Source organism: Chanodichthys erythropterus, chromosome 19 (genome assembly GCF_024489055.1).
Source record: "Chanodichthys erythropterus isolate Z2021 chromosome 19, ASM2448905v1, whole genome shotgun sequence".
Taxonomy (NCBI): Eukaryota; Metazoa; Chordata; class Actinopteri; order Cypriniformes; family Xenocyprididae; genus Chanodichthys; species Chanodichthys erythropterus.
In genome coordinates, this window is record NC_090239.1 from 3,013,471 (window position 1) to 3,039,499 (window position 26,029).

The following is a 26,029-nucleotide window of genomic DNA, read 5'->3' on the forward strand; positions in this document are numbered from 1 at the left end:
AAGGCGCAAAGTCACAGTCCTGAAAAATTTTACAATTGTATGGCCATATGCCTGTACACTGGAAGCCAGCCTATATGTTTTTCTGTGTTGCGGATGTAGGCAGGGTGAACCTCACAATGCCTGGAATGTCGTAAATACTCATTGTTTAAAGATCACTGCTTCCATCTGTTCAGGTGAGTATTAACTTTTACTAAGATATGGCTGACAAATGGAGTAACTTGATCAGTCCTGATACAGATGACACAGAAGGGAGTAAACGCTGTAAGCAGCTTTGCTCTGAGGCTCTCACTTCAAAGAAATATGCAGAGCTAATCAAGAAAATGGTTAGTCAGGGCTTTGATTCTGATTGGAATGTTGTTCAACAACTTGACTGGCTACAGACCAAGAAAGAGCCTGAAAGATTTAAATTTCTTGCTGTTTGTGCTTATTCTTGGATTTGTAAAATGGGTGGTGTACCTTTAACTCCTGAAAAGAAAGTCCCAGACATAACTGAGGGATGGTACAGTCTGACTGTCCAACGTGATAAAATATGTGAAATCACAGGAATTGATGTAGGGTTTGATCTGAGTAGTTGTTGTAAAGGACTTGAAGTAGTTTGTGAAAAAGCAGATAGAGCCATGAGTTGTAAATTATTGCAGAGTGTGTCTGCTCTCTCCGCTTCCGAGCTCTCTTCTCAGACTGTTCATGCAGCTGCCACTTCAGGCACCACCCCACAGACTGAGAACCAGACTGATAGCAGTTACACTGAGATGTGCAGTTTATTGAATGTTGCTGCTGCAAATACCCTTCACACTTATGCAGAAACCCCAGAGCTTCCTACCATGCAAGAAAAACCTAACACAGGTCCTGAAGTCAGAAATCTCTGTCTGACCCTCATGGAACTGAATGTGGTCACTTCCAGGGGGACTGTCTCAGCTGCTCCAGTCAGACGTTCTGATAATGTTGAGAGAAACATAGAGGTGGGAGCCGCTTTTGAGCTCGGAGAGTGGACTAGACTCTCAGCCTATGAGAAAAACAGTTTGCTTGCAGGATTGGAACCTTTTAAATTGTTTAACCCAAACAAAGTCTTGTGGGATAAAATAGAAGCAGTTGCTAGGCAACAAAATTTGGGCATAGCTGATGTACAGGTTCTGGTAGAAAGTCTGGTTCCCTCAAGTAAATTACGTAGAGTTCAGGGAATTGAGTTTGGCCCTAGGGCCCCAGTAACTTGGGGACAATATAGCATGGCTTACAGTGACTATAAAAGACAAGTAAAAGAAATTTTGGGTCGGGGATCATTTCCCTGGACAAGTGTAACGCAAGTGAAACAAAAACCTGGTGAAAGCCCTTTAGAATATGTTGAGCGTTTCCGCGCAGCTTATTAAGTTGGCTTGAAAAAGCCAACTTACTGATCTGCTATATAAACTTATTATTATTCCGTCCTTCTGAGCCAAATTTTAGACTGCATCTCCTCCTAGAGCTTTAAATCTACAACCACCAAACTCAGCCCAGACCTTCAGACTGTTCTGCCTGGAGTTGCTATATCTTTTCAGACTGATCCGACTTACGGTTTTCCTAAAAATGCTGATTAAAACTGGAAAAAACTCCCATTGACTTACATTGAAAATCTGAACATTCCATCAAACTCTTAACTGTCAAGATTCAAAACAAAACAAACTGAAGCCAATTAAGCTCAATGAAGCTTCCATTCTATATAATATTACTGAGCCATTCAAACTCATAAACTAACTAACGTTCTAACTAACTATATAACTATCTATCTAACTCAAATTCAAATCAAAACAAACTGAAGCTCATTAAACTCAATGAAGCTTCCATTCTATGTACTATTACTGAGCCATTCAAACTCACTCAAACTCATAAACTAACTAACTTTCTAACTATCTAACTAACTTACTAACCATCTAACTATCTATCTAACTATCTAACTAACTATATCTATCTACACATACTCACTCACACTTACTTACTCATACATTATCTACACTGTTAAAAAAATACTGTAAATTTTAAAGTAAAATACTGGCAGCAGGGTTGCCAGCCAGTATTTACAGAATTTTACTGTAATTGAGAATACAGTAAAATTCTGTAAATTAAATTACAGAAACACTACTGTAAAAATTACAGTAACTGGCTGGCAACCCTGCTGCCAGTATTTTACTGTAAAATTTACAGTAATTTATATATTTTGTATACTGCATTTTTACAAACAAAATATATTGTATACTGCATTTAACATACTTCTTTAAATAGCAAATACACACATTCAAGTAATCTTGAAAAACAGGTCAAAATGTAATAAATATATCTTTCAAATTTACATTAAAAAATGACATAAAATGTGTATTATTTTGAATTTATTTTTTATTTAGAAAATCATTTTATTTTTTAAAGGGACAAAATTTTGTCATGAAAATGTTTTTAAATTACTTATTGGCCATCATGGCCCTTCACACAAAGAAATACAATTATAACTATAACTTGAACAACAGGGTCATATAAAAACATTTCTTAAAACCCACATCACTTTTATCACTTCATGAACATACCAACATGGCCAAACAACAAGTCCAACAAACGATCAAAAAAGAACAATTCTGCTCCAGATGATGTTTCATCCCAGGATTCAAAGAGAGGCTAGAAATATTGAAAGGAACAGAGAGGACAATACATTAGATATATTACAAAACATAATACTTTAAGGGTGCGTTCACACTTGTAGTTCGGTTTGTTTGGTTTATTTGGTCCGGACCAAAGAAGAAAAAAAAAACATTTAGTCCTGGTCCGGTTAGCGTTCAGATTGGCAATTTTATCACCGAACCAAAAGATACTGAACCTAAAGGCACAGGGATACATTCACAACGTGATTGGTCGGATTTTATGACGTATTGCCTATTTTGAGACGGAACTTACCAAACATCCAAAACAATTCTGTTTGCTGAGGTAAATGCGCTCGTTTTGTGTGCGTAGCAGGGCGTAGCCTGCATGTGATGGTATTTTGGCCAGTTGGGAACTCGTGAAGAGCTTATAAAATGTGTCACACACATCCGTCACACACACAAACGATCTGCTGTGTGGAGACGCGCGTCTGATGCCTGTGATGAGCAAACTCGCGTCTATGACGAGAAAAACCAACATGCGTGAGCTTTTAAACTACTAAACTAAAACTTCAACTATTTCAAACTAAAAAGCTTCAAACTAATCCAAACCCTCTGGCTAGGCTTTTTCAAGCCAACTTAAAGTTTGTCTACGAACTTTACTCATCTAGTAAAAATTACTGTGCTGCCAATGATAATGATCAATATTATGATTCGGCTGTTGTGATTGAATCTGCCACAGGCGGATTGTCCAAAGTATACAGAGAACTGCTTATCAGTGGCTCTGTTCACATTCCAAACTGGGAATGCTCGGTTCAATGGTGTGCTGTATGCTGGAGCCGTTTACAAGCTAATAAAGGATCAAAATATAGGCAAAGTATCTGCTGCTGTGGTTGAAGCTAAAACAAATCTACAAAATAACATAGAATGTTACCAGTGTGGTAAGAAAGGGCATTTGGCTCGTTCATGCTGTAAACATCCATTAAAATGCCACAAGTGTGGGAAACTTGGCCATAGTCACAAATTTTGTAAACAAAAGAAAGAAAGAAACAAAAAAGAGACTTCCACTCTGTCTGAGAGCTTGTGAAACTGAGAAAGAACAAGAGATAACAATAAGGCCAAAAGGCCCCTTTTACAGATGTGGCAAAACACTACACTGAATGGACAGTGAGAGTTAAATTCACTGAGAACAATCTCAGCACGGATATGTTGCTGCTGAGAGAATGCACAGTCTAATGATTTTAGTGATTAAATACTGCTGTCATTAACCTGTCACCATGTTTTAACACTATTAGGCAGTCCAATGGCTCTAGTGACTCTTGAACGCAACCTCCCTAAGCTCCAGAAAACACCTGATTCTGTTGAAGAAAACTGTCAAAGATCTGGAATGGGAAAGAGCGGGTACCAGTGTGCACGAGGTGATTTCTCAATGACGGGTAAGATCCTCTTTGGCCAGACGAGGACAACCTAAGGCAGGGGGTTGCCGCCGCCACTGGGCATCTACCCTGGAGGGAGGTGTTTATGTGAGATGGGTATTAGAGTTGAGCGGATGTCTGTTAGGCCAGCAGCATCAAAAGGGTGGAGCTGTCAGAGGTACAGCAGTGCGCTCCAATGTTCCTCTATACCACTCATCAGAAACCGCATTCCTAAAATGGCTTGTTTTTCATTGTGACAAGCCCACAACTTGATGCAACTATGCCAGGGGACAAGACCCTGAGGAGAAGAAGATTATTGATAAAGAGCTGATGGGAATGAGCTTTCAAGAGCCGACTGAGACCATGAGGTGATTGTCCATAATTTCTGGGGAGACCAGAGTAAAGTTTAGTAACATAATGTTGGTTGCCCTATTGGCAAGAACTGTATAGAAGTTTTAGATTCAACAGTATGAATCACTAAATCAATGAGGCTGTGTTGATTTTGAACTAATGTGTCTGTATTATAGTTTTTACTCCTGCAGGTCATTGGACATGGCAGAGGATAATTCGTAGACATGATGGTGGTTAAAGAAAGACTGATTTTGAAGATTCAAAGTGACAGATAAGTGCATTCAGCATTTAAAGTAAGATAACCTCAAAAATGGCTACTAGCATAACATATTTTAGATGGTGGTAATGGTTTTTATTTGAAAGTTAAACATTTACATTTTAACCTTTGCGAAAAACAAAGGGTTCTATATAATAATTTAATATTAAATTCTGTCTAAGTTACAGACTTTTGATTCTGTTGAAAAGATTATTATAAGCTATAAGCTATAAGGCTGTCTGTGTAACCTAGGGGTTGAGATTTATATATATATATATATAAAATCTGTCCATTTGTGTTTATGTTTATGACAATGTTGGTGCAGTGGCAAGATTAATGGGATGAAAAAGATCACTGCCAAAGAAGAGGGTTAAGATTTTGGTCATTTAGCCTAAACAGTTATAATTGGCAAGACATTTGAGTTTAAAAACTGACTTTAAGGGAAGTCTTAATTATTTGATTTCAAATGCTGTACTGTTAACATGGTCTGAGTACTGTGAAATGTTGTGAAAATTGAGTCAAGACAAACAAATTGTTAGTATAATTGAATTTATATGTTTCGATGCTTTTGTCATTTTGATGAAATATTTTAAGATTGAAAGGTTTAGGTTTATGGTTATTTATGTTTATTCACTTTATTTATAAAAAATTGAGGGCTATAATGGATCTGATGTGAAAAAAAATTCTTAACAGGATTATTAGTAAAAGTCTCAATTGTATGATTTATTGAAAAGGATAATTAAAATGGTCATGTAAATGTGTTTCCTTTTCTTTTTTATTTTTAAAGGTATTTAAAAAAAGAGAGAGAGATTTAAAAGATGTTCTGAAATTAAGGTGGTACATGATATGTCTATAGACTGTAAACTGAACAATGATTTAAGAAACTTAAAATAATTAGATGGATTATGATGGATCTTATTTATTTTACTTATTTGGCCCTCGATTTTGTTTTTAATATTAAAAATTGTAAGGTGTATAGTGAAAGGAGTGGATTTACCATCCATCTCCTCGTATTATATAATGAATTGGAAATGATATTTTTCTAAAAACCAGTGTATATATATCCTGGTGTTTATGATTACAGGCAATGTCTGTATTTAGTATCTGAGGAGTGACTGAGGATCTTGCCCATGCCAGGAATGCAGTAACAGTGCTTGCTCATTTAGCCCAGCTTCCAGAGAATAAATAAGTATTTGTTTTGTAGTCAAGGAATTTGATGATAAAACCGAATAATAAAGATTGATGTAAAGACGACTATGTGTAAGGACTGAAGGTCAATAATGCACTATGTGCTCTGTAGAATATTCTGTTCTAGTTAAGCCCTTCGAGGGAAAACCTATTGTCTATTTTATACAATTGTAACATGCCAGGGGAGCATGGGTGAGCAATGTTAAATTTTGAAGCGGCCTAAATTGTTAAGACCAGATGTGGTGTTTAAGACTTCACATCGGCCTTTTAAGGGGGGACTGAAGGGGTGGATTCTGGAATCCACTGCCGCTTCAATATATATCTTTTAAGTTATTAATCGACATTTATATTTCTGTTAAATTATTTGAATGACTTCTTCAATGTATGTTAAAGGATCTATTTTCCTCTGTACCTCTCTCTAAGAGAAAAGAACATGTTATCAGTATGTTTTGGGGAAAGTTTCCTGCTCAGAGCAGAGCTCAGATCAACTTCAGCCTTAAAGAAGCTGTGAATCATGTGTATCTGTGTATGTGCGCTAAGAGTTTTGTGCAGGTCCCTTTGTACTGGACAACTGGCATTCTGCTCGAGACCAGCAGATGCCATGTCATGACCCCAAAAGGACATCCGGTACCTAAATCCAGGGTCCCCCTCAACATCACCGCGACGAAGGGAGATATGCTTCTTATTATCTGACCATGTGTGGAAAACTTCTAATCTTGTCTATCTTCTCTTAGCCAATCAGAATCCTTTTTACCTTAGTAATGACGTAGTTAGTAGACTCTGTTAGAGTATAATTGGTGTGGAAATGTGTATGTACACAGGGCGGCCTACGAACTCCTTGTGAGACCTGAAGCTGGTTTCTGCTGATGAAACTGCAAACCATTCTTGTTTACTGTTTTCATGATGTCCTATTCTGTAATGTCCCTAAAAACCAATAAAAAAGATTGGGAAAAAAAAAAAAAAACATTTCTTCAATTTATTAATTTTTTTAAACTTTGACTCCGGGTCTTTATTCAACATATCTGGTCTCAAGGCTCCTAAACTGTTTATCCCCAACAATATATCGGCTGCCTGGCTTATATACTGTGACAAAGTCTCCTCCTGCTCCCTGGTGAAGACCTGGTGAGGACTGTAGTATCCTACACGAGGAAGGTCCCTCGATCCCTGGTCTTTCAGTTCTTTATATTTCTGCCAATAGGTTAGAATGGTAGATTCCATGCACTCTTAGCCCGGATTTTATATTTACTTAAAAATATAATTACAATATACTTAAAATATTTAAGTTTGGTTGCATTACTTATAAAATATAAGTAAATTCTACTAATTTGTGGGTGTATTTGAATGTGTTAATAAATGTAAGTTAAATGCACTTGAATTATGAAGTTTTTCTCCTGACCACGCCTCCTTCACACTGGTTTGCGGCAGGTAATGACGCCATTTTGTCGTGGTGTGTATGAATTCAAGGAGCTGTTGATGAGCAGTTGGAACATTTGTTTTGGCTGTTCTACAGACATTTTTTCCAAACATTTACCTTTTTATATTTTTTCACCAAAGGAGAAAATCACAATTTTTAAGTTACCATCTTCGAGGGTCAGGGTTTGTTTTAGTTGAGCTCTTGACCCTTAACTTTTTAATATTAGATTTTGTTTGGGCAGTTTTAACTGCATTAAAAACCAACCAAACAAGCAAAGTTAAAAGATGATCAGGTGATGATGGTTATGTTTTCACATAATCATTATTTGATCTGAATCACTGAACTCATTTAGAGCCCAATCTCTGAGTTAGATTTACATTATTGATTACAGAAGCACTGTGATTCTACAGCGGAGGATCAACTTCTACAATACAATTTTTTTTTTTTTTTTTTTAAAGTTGTCCTTATTACAAAATATATATATATATATATATATATATATATATATATATATATATATATATATTAGGCACACACAGACATCAAGAATCAGTCTGTGAATCTCAATGACGGTGACAAGCAACATGTTCTGATAAACAGATCAACTCTGAACATTAGAAAACAAGCTACTAAAACGTCACAGAAAAACAGCAAAATTTAAATAGTGAGAATAAAGAAAATTACTAAGACAATTCAGCTCATAATTTATTCATGCAGCAATGCATGATGGGAGGCATGGATGAATTTTGATTGGTGGCAAGTTAACTTGCTTAGTACATTGAACTTAAATATACTAGTTGTAGTAACTACAAAATAATTAATATTACAAAACATTTTAAGTTAAATGAACTTGAATTATTAAGTTCACATTACTTAATCATTACTTAATTTTTTTAGGGCAACCAGTTTCCTCAAATTTTTTAAGTAAATTCAACTTATCCGGGCTAACAGTGTGGGATTTTGCCACTGCCCTAACAGACTTTCCTTTCCTAACTTCCTAACTTGCTCTTTTTAAAAGACTGGCATCGACTCCACGATCTGTTTTTCTCACCCAAGTTCTAGGCATTCTGTAAAATTATTAAAATCACAAAAATGTTCTTAGTTGTATATAAGGGGATGGTTGTAACACTTTTAAAACACGTGTTACAACCTACCCCGCCACTGTCACCCATTGTTTAGCTAGCTTAGCATGGTGCTTTGAAATTGGCAGGAGGTTGATACACGATTCTTTACAGTTTGACCTGATATAACCCATACAACATTATCTACAATGGTAGAATTACTAAACAAAATATTATCTTATTTTTTTTTACTTTCTTACCTCAGAATTAGATTTTCTGCTGTAGCTTCAGGAGAGATAGCAACACAGACTGGAAAACCTCCATGTGGGATCGTAAAGGAAGCCTGATGAGACTGAAAGTGTTACATGACTCCTATCTTATCCCTGATTCATGGAATTGGTAGTGTTACAACTCTCCCTGTGTTTCAACTATACCCGGTCTCCCCTACTAAAGAATATTGATTATATTCCTCCTAGGTCTGAGCTGCAGTGCTTTATCTTTAACATTTCTCAGCTTGGTTGCTACTGTAGAAGATTTTTATTATGGTAAAATTAAGTATAATAGAGCATAATATAGTATGTCTCAATTCACAATTACAATCATATGAAAAGTTTTTACATGTGTGGGTTAAGGTTGCAGAATACATGAGAGTACAAGGCCTTATGCATGTGTTGCTAAGTTTGATGAGAAATGTAAAGCATATGGAAAATTCTATTCCAAGCTGCAAAATGTAAAAGGACCTTTACAAGAATATCTATAGAATATATGGCACAGGGCATTTGCCTGGATATATAATGAGATCAGAGCAGAAATCTGGAGCTGTCTCCTGAAGAGGCTGTTTCCTTTGTTATACAATAAAGTAATAAAACTTTAAGAAGTGATTTGTTCGCAGAAAGTAGAAACCACAACAATACTTGCTGGCCAAACATCTCTAGGCTGTCATTATTTATGAGTTTTGGCTCTGGCCAACCAAGGCCTTTAAGCAGTGTCAACATGCACAGACTCTGAGGTTTCCTCTTTCAGTGATGGACTGTTTGGAGGCTGACTGCAAGAAGCAGAAGACGACTGTGGCGAGGGGGGCGTGATTCAGCGAGGTCTGCAACTGGAGAGAGCGTCGGGATACGCGTGGTAAGCGAGTGGGTTAAATGTAAATTACGAACACCTGTTTCTCATTCCAGTAATTGGCGCGGAGACAGGATAAAATGCCAGGAGAAGCAGGAGTGTGCGAGAGAGAGAGGGACTGCTGACTGAGACACTGAGCACGACAACAGCACTGGAGAGAAGCCCTATTGTGGCTTGTTTATACCGTTCTGGAGTGACGCCCTGTTGTGGCTTGTTTATACCGTTCTGGAGTGACGCCCTATTGTGGCTTGTTTATACCGTTCTGGAGTGACGCCCTATTGTGGCTTGTTTATACCGTTCTGGAGTGACGCCCTATTGTGGCTTGTTTATACCGTTCTGGAGTGACGCCCTATTGTGGCTTGTTTATACCGTTCTGGAGTGACGCCCTATTGTGGCTTGTTTATACCGTTCTGGAGTGACGCCCTGTTGTGGCTTGTTTATACCGTTCTGGAGTGACGCCCTATTGTGGCTTGTTTATACCGTTCTGGAGTGACGCCCTGTTGTGGCTTGTTTATACCGTTCTGGAGTGACGCCCTATTGTGGCTTGTTTATACCGTTCTGGAGTGACGCCCTGTTGTGGCTTGTTTATACCGTTCTGGAGTGACGCCCTATTGTGGCTTGTTTATACCGTTCTGGAGTGACGCCCTGTTGTGGCTTGTTTATACCGTTCTGGAGTGACGCCCTATTGTGGCTTGTTTATACCGTTCTGGAGTGACGCCCTATTGTGGCTTGTTTATACCGTTCTGGAGTGACGCCCTGTTGTGGCTTGTTTATACCGTTCTGGAGTGACGCCCTATTGTGGCTTGTTTATACCGTTCTGGAGTGACGCCCTATTGTGGCTTGTTTATACCGTTCTGGAGTGACGCCCTATTGTGGCTTGTTTATACCGTTCTGGAGTGACGCCCTATTGTGGCTTGTTTATACCGTTCTGGAGTGACGCCCTGTTGTGGCTTGTTTATACCGTTCTGGAGTGACGCCCTATTGTGGCTTGTTTATACCGTTCTGGAGTGACGCCCTGTTGTGGCTTGTTTATACCGTTCTGGAGTGACGCCCTATTGTGGCTTGTTTATACCGTTCTGGAGTGACGCCCTATTGTGGCTTGTTTATACCGTTCTGGAGTGACGCCCTATTGTGGCTTGTTTATACCGTTCTGGAGTGACGCCCTGTTGTGGCTTGTTTATACCGTTCTGGAGTGACGCCCTGTTGTGGCTTGTTTATACCGTTCTGGAGTGACGCCCTGTTGTGGCTTGTTTATACCGTTCTGGAGTGACGCCCTATTGTGGCTTGTTTATACCGTTCTGGAGTGACGCCCTATTGTGGCTTGTTTATACCGTTCTGGAGTGACGCCCTATTGTGGCTTGTTTATACCGTTCTGGAGTGACGCCCTGTTGTGGCTTGTTTATACCGTTCTGGAGTGACGCCCTGTTGTGGATTGTTTATACCGTTCTGGAGTGACGCCCTGTTGTGGATTGTTTATACCGTTCTGGAGTGACGCCCTATTGTGGCTTGTTTATACCGTTCTGGAGTGACGCCCTATTGTGGCTTGTTTATACCGTTCTGGAGTGACGCCCTATTGTGGCTTGTTTATACCGTTCTGGAGTGACGCCCTATTGTGGCTTGTTTATACCGTTCTGGAGTGACGCCCTATTGTGGCTTGTTTATACCGTTCTGGAGTGACGCCCTATTGTGGCTTGTTTATACCGTTCTGGAGTGACGCCCTATTGTGGCTTGTTTATACCGTTCTGGAGTGACGCCCTGTTGTGGCTTGTTTATACCGTTCTGGAGTGACGCCCTATTGTGGCTTGTTTATACCGTTCTGGAGTGACGCCCTATTGTGGCTTGTTTATACCGTTCTGGAGTGACGCCCTATTGTGGCTTGTTTATACCGTTCTGGAGTGACGCCCTGTTGTGGCTTGTTTATACCGTTCTGGAGTGACGCCCTATTGTGGCTTGTTTATACCGTTCTGGAGTGACGCCCTATTGTGGCTTGTTTATACCGTTCTGGAGTGACGCCCTATTGTGGCTTGTTTATACCGTTCTGGAGTGACGCCCTGTTGTGGCTTGTTTATACCGTTCTGGAGTGACGCCCTATTGTGGCTTGTTTATACCGTTCTGGAGTGACGCCCTATTGTGGCTTGTTTATACCGTTCTGGAGTGACGCCCTGTTGTGGCTTGTTTATACCGTTCTGGAGTGACGCCCTATTGTGGCTTGTTTATACCGTTCTGGAGTGACGCCCTATTGTGGCTTGTTTATACCGTTCTGGAGTGACGCCCTGTTGTGGCTTGTTTATACCGTTCTGGAGTGACGCCCTGTTGTGGCTTGTTTATACCGTTCTGGAGTGACGCCCTGTTGTGGCTTGTTTATACCGTTCTGGAGTGACGCCCTATTGTGGCTTGTTTATACCGTTCTGGAGTGACGCCCTATTGTGGCTTGTTTATACCGTTCTGGAGTGACGCCCTATTGTGGCTTGTTTATACCGTTCTGGAGTGACGCCCTGTTGTGGCTTGTTTATACCGTTCTGGAGTGACGCCCTGTTGTGGATTGTTTATACCGTTCTGGAGTGACGCCCTGTTGTGGATTGTTTATACCGTTCTGGAGTGACGCCCTATTGTGGCTTGTTTATACCGTTCTGGAGTGACGCCCTATTGTGGCTTGTTTATACCGTTCTGGAGTGACGCCCTATTGTGGCTTGTTTATACCGTTCTGGAGTGACGCCCTATTGTGGCTTGTTTATACCGTTCTGGAGTGACGCCCTATTGTGGCTTGTTTATACCGTTCTGGAGTGACGCCCTATTGTGGCTTGTTTATACCGTTCTGGAGTGACGCCCTATTGTGGCTTGTTTATACCGTTCTGGAGTGACGCCCTGTTGTGGCTTGTTTATACCGTTCTGGAGTGACGCCCTATTGTGGCTTGTTTATACCGTTCTGGAGTGACGCCCTGTTGTGGCTTGTTTATACCGTTCTGGAGTGACGCCCTATTGTGGCTTGTTTATACCGTTCTGGAGTGACGCCCTGTTGTGGCTTGTTTATACCGTTCTGGAGTGACGCCCTATTGTGGCTTGTTTATACCGTTCTGGAGTGACGCCCTATTGTGGCTTGTTTATACCGTTCTGGAGTGACGCCCTGTTGTGTATTGTTTATTTTCGTTGCTGTGCGGTGCACAGACTTTTGTTGGACATTTTTATATACACTAAATAAAGCTCAGTCAGCAGTCAAAAGCTGACCCTTGTCCTCTTCCTTCCCCACAAACTTTGAACATTACTACAACGACATTTCAGAGTAAACAGAGAATTGGAGTAAATGAAATAAAAACTGAATTAGAATGAATAAATGTTACCGAAACTAATGAATATTTTAGTCAAAATGGTCTGGTAGTTCTTCTGCAATGTTGACCATGTTAGGCTATTAGAGACTACTGGTGGAAAGATATATTTGATGAAACATCTTCTGGTTCATATCAGAGAAGGATTTGGTGAATTTATACACTCTTCCTATCAAACAAACTCAAATAAAAAAGAAAGAAAGAAAGAAAGAAAGAATAACCCAGCTGCATAATATTACATTGAAATGATAGAAGTTTGTACTTCAGAGATTTAACTTACACTGTAAATTCAATGCCTTATGGTGGGGTAAACACTGGCTCAATTTACCCCACAGCATTTGGCTCACTTTGCCCCATAGCTGCCATTTTGGGGAAAGCAAGCTATTTATGAATCATATTTATGATTCATAAATATTTTAAGACATGGACAAATTTGCTTTGATGTATATTTGTTATGCTAAAATCTTACTTTGACAAGCCAAAAACAGTTTTTAAAGTAAACTGGTGCCTTCCACTTCTCCCATGTGCTTCTCCTTTTCACAGTCTGGCAGAAATAATGCAGACAATGGTTGTGGCTTGAATTTTTTGTAATGATGGAAAATTTTAGAAAAACTGCGTTCATATTTTGGCACAAGGTTTACTGCATGTACAGGTGATGCAATCCATTAAAAACCTGTTTACCTTTGATGGGGAGAGATTGACAGGTTCATAGGTGGATAAGGGTTCCTCCATTGAATTTAGTGCCTTACAAAGAAGTAAATATCCCCGACTAAGTCAGTAAATCTTGTCAGGGGCAGTCGTGGCCTAATGGATAGAGAGTCAGACTTGTAACCCAAAGGTCATGGGTTCGGGATTGTTGGTGAGGGGAGTGAATTTCCAGCACTTTCCCCACCTTCAATACCACGACTGAGGTGAGACCCTTGAGTAAGGCCCCAATTGCTCCCCGGGCCCACTGCTCCGGGTGTGTGTTCACGGTGTGTGTGTGTGCACTTGGATGGGTTAATGCAGAGCACAAATTCAGACTATGGGCCACATCACTTCACACGCACTAAGAATAACCAATGCTTTTGATATTAGTCAGTGAATTGCATTAGCAGCTGTCGTTACATGACATGAAGGGGACTTTTCCAAGCCTGTGTCTCAATGTGCATACTATCCTTCCTAAATGTACTTTAGTAGGTTACTAACCTGAGTTGTGGGGTTATGGACTTAACGTAATCTACTAGAGTCAATAATTTCAGAGTAAGGCAGAATAAAATCAAATACAACAATTTATTAGTCAGGTAAATGTAAATGCCAATTACATAATCGATTCAAATACGATCAATACAAAACATCAAATGCTCAGATACAGAGTAAAAGATAAATACCTGACATTAGAAAGATACACACGTCTGAAGGACACTCACCAATGTGGGCTGATCTGATTACAGAATCACCCCCTGAGACTCTTGCAATATCAGTTTAAATACTCAGACCAAGAGAGAAACTTCTTTCAAATGGAAACATGAGTTCACAACGGTGAAATAAATTACATTTCTATAATGCACTTAATTTTTCAGCACTAATTTTGTACTTAATATACAAAAAATTCTCCTTTTACTTCTTCAGATAATCTTGAGAACATTTAAGTTTGCTCAACTGTGCTATTTTGAGACAGCATTAACAAAAATGTGCTTATAATAAAATATGTATTTAAAAAAATGTATTTAGTTACCAGTTATAGTACACTTGAATCCATAGTGTATTACAAGTGGTAATTAATCTTTTTTTTAAAAATACAGAGATAGTTTATTAAAAGCACATTTTAGTTCATATAGATGTTTTTGAGATTATCTTAAGTACTAAAGAAGATTTTTAGCATTTTAAATACAAAATTAGTGCGCAAAAAAATCACTTTAAGTACATTATAGAAATTTAATTTTTTTTCACCTGGGACATTACAGAAGTTGTGTTAAACTAATCATGCTCCAAATTAAGCATCCTTACAAAAGAGAGTGGTGAGGCTGACTTTGTGACTTGTGGCTTGGCGGTCCACTTTGACATTGAGGGCTCAGCTGGGCCGCCTTGTATACCTGACATTGCACTGGCACAGGTGTGTAAGGCCTTGACTGACACGAAGATTGTTGTGGCCAGTCTGCAGTGTCCTAAGATGATTCTGTTCTCTTCTCAAAAAAGCTCTCAGAGTCAGAAGTTCCAGGTCTTCAAAAGATATTCTTTATTGCCAGGCAACAAAGTGAGATGTCAGCTTCTCATCAGGCATCGCATCTGATCTAAACAGCGTTAATCAGCTCGTTTTATATGTTTCTCTTATCGTTACAGAACCAATTAGTATTCCTCTAGTTATCTTTTTCTTTTAACTCCACCCTGGCGTTTTGCCACTGTTATCTATGAATACTCCTCAGCTTTGATTTTAATGGTGGCGGATCGCCAGCCACTATATTTTTTAAAAACATGTTTTAATGGTTTCTTTGGTGCCTTCCACGGCTTGCTACTATAATTGCTATATTTTTAAAAACATGCTTTAATGGCTTCTTTGGTGCCTTCCACAGCTTGCTACTGTAATTTGCTTTGAATACACTTATATTTCATTTGCGCTTGATGCTCTTAGTGCAGAAAACCCGGTACTTTCCAGTGCTTTTCATGCAAGCTATTCTCTACTGGTAATACGTTAATAATCAATAAATTTTCCCAACACATCCCCCCTTTGGGGCTCTCTTTAGCCCCACTTCTATGCCCTTATCGCAGAGCATGTCCTCATAGGTCAGCCCGTTTCCTTCTTCTTTCTTAGTGACAAAAATAGTCACCCATCTTTTTCTACCAAGTGACCTTCCCATGGGGACACACTCCAGAGGAGAATGAGACCAAACATCTCCCCCCTTTGTTTGTCTAGAGAGGAGTAAAAGATCCCATCTCCCTACCTAAAACCTTCTTTTAGGGGGATACTTCTTCACATTTCATATGATTCACAAGCTTTGGTTATATCAGTAGATTAATGCACTTCAGTGATTACACCATACAGTAATAGAATGATGGCAGTAGTAGAATGCACATATATAAATATGTATATATAGTCCCACGATGCCAGAGGAACTCTCAGGCGCTTCCGGTGGCCTGGAGCGCTATCTGGGCTGCTCCACCGTTGCCAGAGGTTCCTGGACCTGCCTAGGGTACTATCTGGAGTTGGGACTGACAGCGGGTTTTTAAACCACCAGTAGAGTCAGCCCTTGCTGCTAAGCACTGAGGTGCTCGCCGATCCTTTCTTCTCTTGAGTTCCTTTGGACTTTTCAGTAGGTTAACAAGTGTATATTATAACTTCAAAGTAGTGATGAGTAAATGAATGAATATAGCAATAAAAGAAATTTAAGAAAACATTCTTGTCATTTCCCTTTAAATGTGGTTGCATTACCTCGTAACACGGATAATGACCTGCTCCAGACCCTTAGTCGTCCCCTCTCATTCTTTAAAGTGATATTTAATAATGTACAGGTATTTTATAATATTGGAAAAAACAAAAATGAAAATAAAAATTGGAAGGGGGTTTATGCCAAAATAACAAACAAAACACCCACTTGCTAACTGCCTACTCTACCCATTGTCTGATATGCTAACTTGAGTTTTTGCCCCAAAAGAAAATACATGTTCTTGACTACCTCCCTCTCTATCAAAAACAGCATTAAATTCAGGGTCAAAAATAAAAAGTGGCACCCCTTCCATTACACCCCAGTTAGGGATCATTTCATGGGAATTCGTCCAGCTCATCCAGACCTGGACCTATTGGATACACTCCAGTTGTCGTGGTGCATCCAATGTCAACCCCAGATTGTTTTACAGACACATTCACCATCTGCTTGGCTGCTGCACCTGCCATCATTGATCTGAGAAAAGGTAACACACAACAGAACAACAACACAAAAATTCCAACAGCAACTGCTACTATTACTCCCACCTTTACCAGCCATTCTTTCCATGAGCCAAAAAGAGAGTCAAACCATTCTCCAATTTTTCTGTCTCTTCCAGCATTTTCAGTGACTTCTGTTCTCAAACTCTTTAGCTTCTTCATGGCTCTGGTAAAGGATCCATCAGGTGCTGTGTTGTTTGGGATAAAGGTACAACAGTCAATTCCAAACATCACGCAAACCCCGCCTTTTTCCGCGAGTAACCAATTCAACGCTTGTCTGTTCTGCCAGTTCATTTTACTAGTGTATTTCAACTGTTCTCCCAGAGCCATCAGAGCATCATCTGTGTAATTAATAAATCTTTGCTGATTGTAATAAATGTAGTTAATCCATTCAGCATTCTTATTTGGAGTTATCCAAACAAATATAGACTCAAATCCTGACTTCACTTCATCTCTTGCCTTGAATTCATGTGGTATACCTCTAGGTTGACCTATAGCATCTATAACCACATTAGGATCTGGTTTGTATGCTCTTTTGGCTCTATGTCCGGGAGCTACATGCTGGCTTGGTGTTTCATCATCTGGGTCCCAATCAATCATTGTTACTTCTTGAGCTAGTCTTACTCTAGCACATATCCCTTTCCATCCTTTTGGTAAGGTGGCTCTTAGTCGTTTGCCTCCACATATCCAAAAATGATCAGCAATTGCTTCATCTATTGCTTCAAATTGATCTATTATTGGAAAGACCAGTGTGGCATTTTCACATGCTTCCATAGTTGTGGTAACTGTCATGTTAATATTTACAGTAGCTGTAGCGTATATTACGCTATATGTTTTATGTACACCTGATTTATAATACATGTCTTTATCCAAATGCCAAATTATTCCACACTGTCCTTGAAAGGTTCCATAATCTACATCCCCTTTTGACTTGTTGAAGCATTCATATATCAAAGTTCGATCAAAAACATAATTCTTGGGAGTTTCTCTTCGTCTTAGATCAATTCTTACATCTAATTTTTTACATTCATCTCCCCAATATTCTTGCTCATAGTACCTGTGATAGTATTTACTTCCCAGTAATGCCAGACACTCTGCAGGGCAATAAGGAGCAACTCGCCCTGATATATTTACACAATGATTCGAATAAAATCTGGCGCAATGAGCAAAGCTATATTCATCAGGCACCACTGTTAACTTTTTCAAGGGTGATGGCGAGCACAACAAGCAAGTCTGTCTCTTTGATTGTTTGGCAGTATATTCTGCCCACTTATACCATTCATTATGATAAGCAATATCCAACAATTTTTCTTTGTGCATTTCTAAAGCCATATCATACCCTAATCCTTCATAGTCAGTGTCATTCAGGTCAGCAGCTCGTTTCCTTATAGATCTATTTACAACAGTACCTTGGGTTGAGTTAATCATCTTGAGTTGGATCACTTCCAATGATGTCCTCAAGGTCTTGAAGATTGAGGGTGGGAAAGTCTCCTGGGAGGCTAAGACCTGGGAGGTCACTGGCTGGGGATCCACTATCTGCAGTGGGTAGGTCAATACCTTGGAGTTCGGTGAGGAATCCATTTGGCTGAGGTTGTTCACTGGTGGAGGGTCCTGCCTCAGAAGATTGGTCACCTGACGGCTCTGGGTCAGTGGTAGCTGATTCAGCAGGTACATCAGCAGTAGGATCAATGTCAAGACCCTCCTCCCCAGTTTCACCTGCTTGTGGGGCATCATCTTGTCCCCGCATCTCATCTTGTATCTCAGGCTGCTCAGCTTCCCTAGAAGAAGGTTCAGCAACAACATTACTAGGTCCCTCACCTGGTTCCCCTGGCCCCTCCCCTTCTTGGGCATCTTGGTCTGCATCTTCTTCTGCACCCTCTGCCTCTTCTTCTCTCCGTCTCAGCCTTGGCACCCTAGTACAATGATTCAAATGATACCAAGTCGTTCTTCCTTCTACTTGGATTGCAGTTGGGGTTGCTCTTACTACAGTATAAGGTCCTTCTTGCCTTGGCTCATTCCATCTCCTCCTAAAAACTCTCAAATAGACCTGATCTCCAGGAAGCACTGGACAGGGTGCCTCTTCTTCTTTGCTGTTGTTCAGCTGGGTTCCTGTTGCTCTGCTGTTCAGGTAAATAGATCACAATTGGTGCATTTGGTTGTTGCACACCTCCTGCAGGTGCAGGCGTGTTCTGAGGGACTGGTGTTGGCACTGATGCTGGTGCTGCTGCCATTACTGGAGCCTGTGCTGGTGTCACAACTGAAGCTTGCATAGGTGGGCTTGACATGTTCACTGTGGCCATCACTCCAGTTTGGTCTTCACCACTCTTCAGGGTAGCTTGAACTTTTTTCTTTTTGCTGGTCAGGTCTTCTAGCTGTTTTCTTTGAAGTTCTCTTTCTTGGTTCTTCAGTTTTTGTTCATTCCTCATATATTGTTCCACTGCATGGGCCACATGGTCACAGAACTCCTCTGTTGTCTTTGAGTTCAGGCCCATTACATCTTCCAATCTTGCCTTTACTGCTGAGGGCATGGCTTCCACTATGGCAGTTCTGAAGAGTGTTGTCATCACTATGTCTCCTTCTGGATCCTTTTCCAGTTCTTCTTTCCATCTTCTTAATTGTTTCTGGATATAGGAGGTAGGGTTCTCCATTTCTCCCAGCTGTTCTCCTTTCAGTAGCTTGGGATCCATTTGTGTCGGGTAGTGTTTCCTCAGTACCCTCCATATCATGGATCGGTACTGATCAAAGGTGGTGGCATCCTTCCTTGTTCCTCCTACTGCAGACTTCAAACCTGCATCCTCAAGGATCTCGTTGGTCTTGGCTCCTCCCACACTCTTTGCCAGTAAGGCCTTGATGTCTCCAATGGCCAATATCTTTCCTATTGTTTCTGCTTCCAGTAGACGAATCCACTTTCCAGCTCCTTCATGTATGTCTGGTAGACGAGCCACAAGTCCTTCTAAATCTTGTCCCGCCCAGGGCACGTATTGCGCTTGTTCCCCCTTAATCAGAATGGGGAGTTGCTTGCTCTTCTTTTGTAGCATAGGTGCCTGGGATACAGAGGTTATCAAGTCATATGTGACCTCCGGTTGCAGCATTGAGTTGTATCCTCCTGGAGAGTATCTCTCTTGTGCTTGAAAGGGGTTTAGATCACCCCAATTCTCTGCCAGGTTTCCTGTTTGGTATGGTGTCAGGATTGGCAAGGACTCTGCAGGGGATATGAGTTGTCTCTCTTCTCTGTTTCTCCACATTGGATCCCCTGGAGGTATTCTCTCAAGTCGGAGGGTTCCTGAGACCCTTCTATATTCCTCCTGTGAGCTATTTCTTCTGTGTCTTCCCAATGGGCTGGCTGAGTGTGCTCTTCTCCTTTGCCAATGTTCATTCTCTTCTTCCTCAAGGTTCCCTCTCAGGTGTCGAGCCCTTTCAGTCAGGCATCTTTGTTGTTTTTCCAGACTTAGCTTTTCTGCAGCCTCCTGAAGCTTGTTCAGCTCATGATCCAATGGGTCCACGCTGCCACCTTCTTCTTGTTCTCTTGTCATGGGTTCATTGTCACCATCTCTTCCAGCTCTGTTCAGCTCCTGTATGGCTTCTCCCATATAGAAGTAGGGATTGTTCAATAATGGATTTCTTTTTCCTCCTCCTTTTCGTTCTTTTTCTTGTCTTCTTTGTTTTACATAGGAGCAGTCCATCAGTGAGTTCCTTTGTTCTTCTTCCCTTTGTTCTTGTTGTGTCTTCGTGGTTGCTGTTAGCCTTTTCTTCACTGGTACAGGCTTGTTAGTTTTTTTCTGTCCATTGTTCTCTTGATAGCTTCCTTGCTCATCATCTTTTTGGTGAGCATACTCCTTTTCTCCTTCTCTTCTTTGTTGTTCTTCATCATCCTCTTCATCAGTTTCAACAACACTTAAGTTTCCATCCACCTCTAATGTACCTCTTACCATAGGCATTTGCTTTTTTATTTCCTGGTAGGGAGGTGCGTAGGGAGGTGGGCGCTCCACCTTTTCTTCCATCTTCTTTTTCTGTTCTTCCAATTGTTTCTTCTTGTGATCTTTTATTGCTTGTTGTATGAAGAGATCTAAAACCTCCTGTTCTTTTTGTCTCTTTTGTTCTCTTTTCTTGGTTTTGTCATGTGGCTTATGGTTCTTTATTAGTGCTTTCATTTCTCTACACATTGCTACATCAAATGTTCCCTCTGCTGGCCATTTTGTTTTTAATTTTTTGGTCCTTTTTTCCCACTTTTTTGATAATTTCTTAATAATATCTCTGCATATGGGGTATTGTGTTATTATTCGATCTACTGGTATGTCTGTTTCCGGTGACTTCGAAGCCATTGTGTCTTGTGACCAATCTTTTATCTCTTTAACCCCAGTTAAATCATTTTCCAATTTTATTTGAATTCTTCACCGGATTAGTCAGATGAGGACCACTAAAAGTATTCGACCCCTGACCTTCACCGGACTTGTACTGGGTTGAGGACTTTAAAACAATAGTTTGATGGTCTTTCTTTTTCTCATGTATTTTAAAATTGCTCTTATTTGTACCTCAGTCAATGGCTTCGGAGTCACGTCTTCCAGATCCAGCCAACTGTAATTGTTGCGTTTCCAAATAATGTCTTCCCCCAAGCAGATCAATTCAAAACTCCAGAGCTCGTTCTCCTCAACTCTCCGCCCAATTGCTGTTATTCCTCCTGCCCAATATGAATAAGTGAGACATGGGGTTAAATTTGCATTAAATCCTCCCACTACTGTTACTGAAATTTGCAATTGTGTTTTGGGAAAAGTAATAAAATCCAATGGCTCAAACACTTCAATCAAACTTTCTCTCTCTCTAGTATTCAAAATCCTCCTCCCCTTCTTCCCCCTCTTTCGCTTCTGCTTCTCTGCTTGAGGGTCTGTCATCTTCCACAGTCACTGGCTGCTCCTCTAATTCTCTTTTGCCCCTCCTTATCTCCACCCACAAGTGATGTATGTGTTCTGGGTTGTTCCTCAGCACCACTGACACTGTCAGTTTTCCCAGCGTCCAGTTAGTGGTTGTGACACTTCTAACTCCTTTTTTCCCTACTTTAAAAATCCTGTCACTTTCCCACTGTACTGGCCTTGTGCATGTACTTACAATGATGTAAATATTTTTTAGTATAGTTGCTCCTCCCAAATCCTGAGGCCAACGATACCCAACATTTCTTTTCAAATAGGGAATGAGAATTGGGTCTAATTCTATTTCTGCTGTTGTCAGCAATGTTTCCAGAAGTGTTGTTCTGGGATGGCACAATTTAGCTAAATATGGCCTTAGCTTTTCAAGTGTTATTTGTTTTTTAATTTCTTCACTCCAATCCACTATAGGCCATTCTTTTTTCAATCAATTTTGCATTGGTGACTTTTACTAAATCTTTCAGCAACTGTTCTTTTTTCTGTTCAGTAAGCTCCCTTCTCTGCCCATCAATGTCTATATATTCAGTTTCAAGCCAAAAATGATTTCGTATCCCTTGGGACTCTTTTAATGCTTGTCTACATTTGGTTTCTTCTCTATGCAGTCTCATACACTCCCTCATTCTATCTTTCTCATATTCTGAAACAAATAACTCAAACATGGATCCTGGCCAACTGTTGCTTCTTTAGAAAGGAATCTCTCTGTTTCTGCTCCACTACACACTCACACACACATGCACCTCTCTCCCCTCCTCAAGCTCTCTGACACTTCAATGCGCACTCACACACCCGGGATTTCACTCACACTCTGTATACAATATATTTACAATACATTAACTTTTTACGAATTTTTGTGACAGTGGGAAAACAATTCAGTCTTATTTATTTATTTTATTTATCAATGGCTGTGTTTCTTTATTTGGATCACAGCGTCTGCAATCTGGAAAATGTCCAAATAATCTGCAACACAAAGTCTTTGGAGTATTTTTTGTTCTCACATAAATTTTCTCACGTTTTACATTTCCATTTTTATTTTGGTTCTCATTATCCATTAATAAGCTTGTTCTCCCAATTCACAAAAACACCTTTAAATGCTTTCATTAATTCTAAGCATACTGTTTTCCTCAATGCAAATTATACAAAGCCAAAGAATTCTTCTATCCACCTTATTTCACTTTTTTCCTTACTTTACACTTTATACACTATTATACAACACAATTACAGGGCTGCCCACTCTTCACAAGGCTTTCCCTGACACACATCAAACAACAAACGCACTTCTGCGCACACACATTCCTCTGTGCCTCCTTCAGGCAGACAGAGGTGCAGTTCTGCATAAAACACTTCTTATATAGCCAACTTCTGGCAAAACGCACTTCTGCGTGTTAAATACTTCTAAAGCCAACTTCTGGCACAACGCACTTCTGCGTGTTAAATACTACTTCTACAGCCAACTTCTGGCAAAACGCACTTCTGCGTGTTAAATACTACTAGTCTACGCATGCGCTATCTTCAAAGACCTGGAAATTGTTCCTCATTTTAATATTCACAATAAATCATTTTAATCTTAATTATCTTAATTTTCTTAATTCTTTCATTTATTATTAATCATCAGCTCACAAGGGGCCATACAAAACAAATATAAGCAAAAGTGCTTACCTCTTTATTTGGCGCCTTTTTGTTTTGTAGGGCCTCCTGCAGCAGTCCCGCCATGGGGGCCACCTCTGACCTCTCGCTGCTCCTGGCTGCCGCTCGCCAATTATGTTGTGGCCAGTCTGCAGTGTCCTAAGATGATTCTGTTCTCTTCTCAAAAAAGCTCTCAGAGTCAGAAGTTCCAGGTCTTCAAAAGATATTCTTTATTGCCAGGCAACAAAGTGAGATGTCAGCTTCTCATCAGGCATCGCATCTGATCTAAACAGCGTTAATCAGCTCGTTTTATATGTTTCTCTTATCGTTACAGAACCAATTAGTATTCCTCTAGTTATCTTTTTCTTTTAACTCCACCCTGGCGTTTTGCCACTGTTATCTATGAATACTCCTCAGCTTTGATTTTAATGGTGGCGGATCGCCAGCCACTATATTTTTTAAAAACATGTTTTAATGGTTTCTTTGGTGCCTTCCACGGCTTGCTACTATAATTTGCTTTGAATACACTTATATTTCATTTGCGCTTGATGCTCTTAGTGCAGAAAACCCGGTACTTTCCAGTGCTTTTCATGCAAGCTATTCTCTACTGGTAATACGTTAATAATCAATAAATTTTCCCAACAAGATGGCCCCACAAATAGTGGTTGGTACTCTCTTGCCTGCTCTGCCTCTTGAGCATCATACAACCTATTCATTATATTCCTCCTAAGTCTGAGCTGCAATGCTTTAACTTTAACATTTCTCAGCTCGGTTGCTACCGTAGAAGATTTTATTATGGTAAAATTAAGTATAATAGAGCATAATCTCAATTCGCAATTACAATCAAGTTTTTACATGTGTGTGTTAAGGTTGCAGAATACATGAGAGTACAAGGCCTTGTTAATGCTTACCTCAAGGACTCCCCGCTCCATACTTACCTGTCTCCAGTGTGTCTCCTTCCCTCTGTGTGCCTCGTCTCCTGTGTGTGAGTGCTCTACCCTTCTCCAGCGATCTCCAGCTCCAGCGTGTTCACGGATTCCCACATCTGAAAAGAAAAGGACAGTAACTATCTCAATTCATCTCATATATCCATCTACTAATCCATTACTGCTTACCTGATTACTGCTATTTGCTCTACTGGTGTCAATTAAAGACCATTACCTGTTTACATCTGTGTCCGACTCCTGTGTACCGTAACAACTGCAAGAAGCAGAAGACGACATTTCAGACCACTGGCCATCATTAATGCTGCACACATCAAGCATATGATTGGCTGTCCTCCTCTAAATCACACTCGAGCTATAGTAAACATGTTCATTGATGTTGAACCTCTTTTAAAAGATTGCCTCTTTTGAAAACTAATCTAATAATGCAATATCTGTTTACAAATATTTATATTTCTTTTCTTAAAGCTGCCTTAAAATAAAACCAACCAAATGAAGTTGAAATTTCAATATCTTTAATTGTTCGCATTTTTTGAAACAATATGTTGAACCAAAAAAAAAAAAAAAAACTAAACAGAGAATTGGAGTAAAAATAAATAAAAACTGAATTAGAATGAATAAATGTTAACGAAACTAATAAATATTTTAGTCAAAATGGTCTGGTAGTTATTCTGCAATGTTGACCATGTTAGGCCATTAGAGACTACTGTGGAAAGATATATATGATGAAACATCTTTTGGTTCATATCAGCGAAGGATTTGGTGAATTTATACACTCTTCCTATCAAACAAACTAAAAAAAGAAAAAGAAAGAAAACAATCCCAGCTGCATAATATTACATTGAAATGATAGAAGTTTGTACTTCAGAGATTTAACTTACACTGTAAATTCAATGCCTTATGGTGGGGTAAACACTGGCTCAATTTACCCCACAGCATTTGGCTCACCTTGCCCCATAGCTGCCATTTTGGGGGAAACAAGCTAGCGTACCAATTCAGGGTAATATTTAGCTAAATGCTTTGCATGATTTTATACATTGCTAAATCACTAATATGATTCATAAACATTTTTATAAATGGACAAATTTGCTTTGATGTAACAGCCATTATATTTGTTATGCTAAAATCTTACTTTGACAAGCCAAAAACTGTTTTTAAAGTAAACTGGCGCCTTCCACTCCTCCCATTTTCACAGTCTGGCAGAAATAATGGGTATAGCTCCAAAATATGGTCACATGGCAATTGGGTACGACTGCCAAGACAGGGTGGGTCAACCTACCCCACTCTCCCCTACATACTGCTCTACATAAGTTTGGTCATTTTCAGGGCGTTTATATGCACTGACGCAACAGACAGAGACAGCTCATATCGACTATGACTTTCATCATCACACACTTATTATCAGGCTTTTATGCTTGGTCGTGATGCTGAAGGTCTGAACTCAGATGGGGAACCGAAAGGAAAAAGAGAGGTAATTAACATTGCTAATATATTACAAAACAATGATTCCGCTTTGTTAAATACATGTGTCTTGTAAGGCCCGCCCAATCGGCCCAATGGCGGTTTCCCACCGGGCGGGGAAGGTTTCTTGCGCGTTCCGTCTTTCCAGCGTGGCAAAGTAGTTTAATTCCAAATAATCTTTTATCTGACTCCATGTTATTATGACCTCGAATTTAGTTTAGAATGTCAATTGATTATTGGTCAGTTGTATAATAATTTGGCTTTACATTTGAATATTCTATTTAACTCTTTACTCTTACTGTACTCGTTCATTCGGTTCTCAGTGTCACACAGGGTCCTCGCACTGGCCATTTTTGTCCAGTTTTGAGTGGAGCATAGGGCACACCAACTGTGATTTTAGAGCTCCAACTAACGCTTGGCATTAGTTCAAATGTACTTAGACTGTAAAGGCTAA

General features: G+C 39.9%; 1 protein-coding gene across 2 annotated transcripts in view; it reads left to right on the top strand.

Annotated features, from left to right (window-relative positions):
• The window catches only part of LOC137007983 (uncharacterized), a 36,679-nt gene extending 12,362 nt beyond the window's left edge, over nucleotides 1–24,317 (top strand). Inside the window, exons 7-8 of one of the 2 annotated variants that reach the window (XM_067369753.1) lie at nucleotides 9,306–9,410; nucleotides 24,040–24,174. In XM_067369753.1, coding sequence (XP_067225854.1) covers nucleotides 9,306–9,367 — 62 coding nt within the window. In that variant the 3' untranslated portion in view covers nucleotides 9,368–9,410; nucleotides 24,040–24,174. Of the gene's footprint in view, nucleotides 1–9,305; nucleotides 9,411–24,039 lie in introns of both variants that reach the window. The other variant, XM_067369751.1, reaches the window with a different exon arrangement.
• The last annotated feature ends 1,712 nt before the right edge of the window (nucleotides 24,318–26,029 follow it).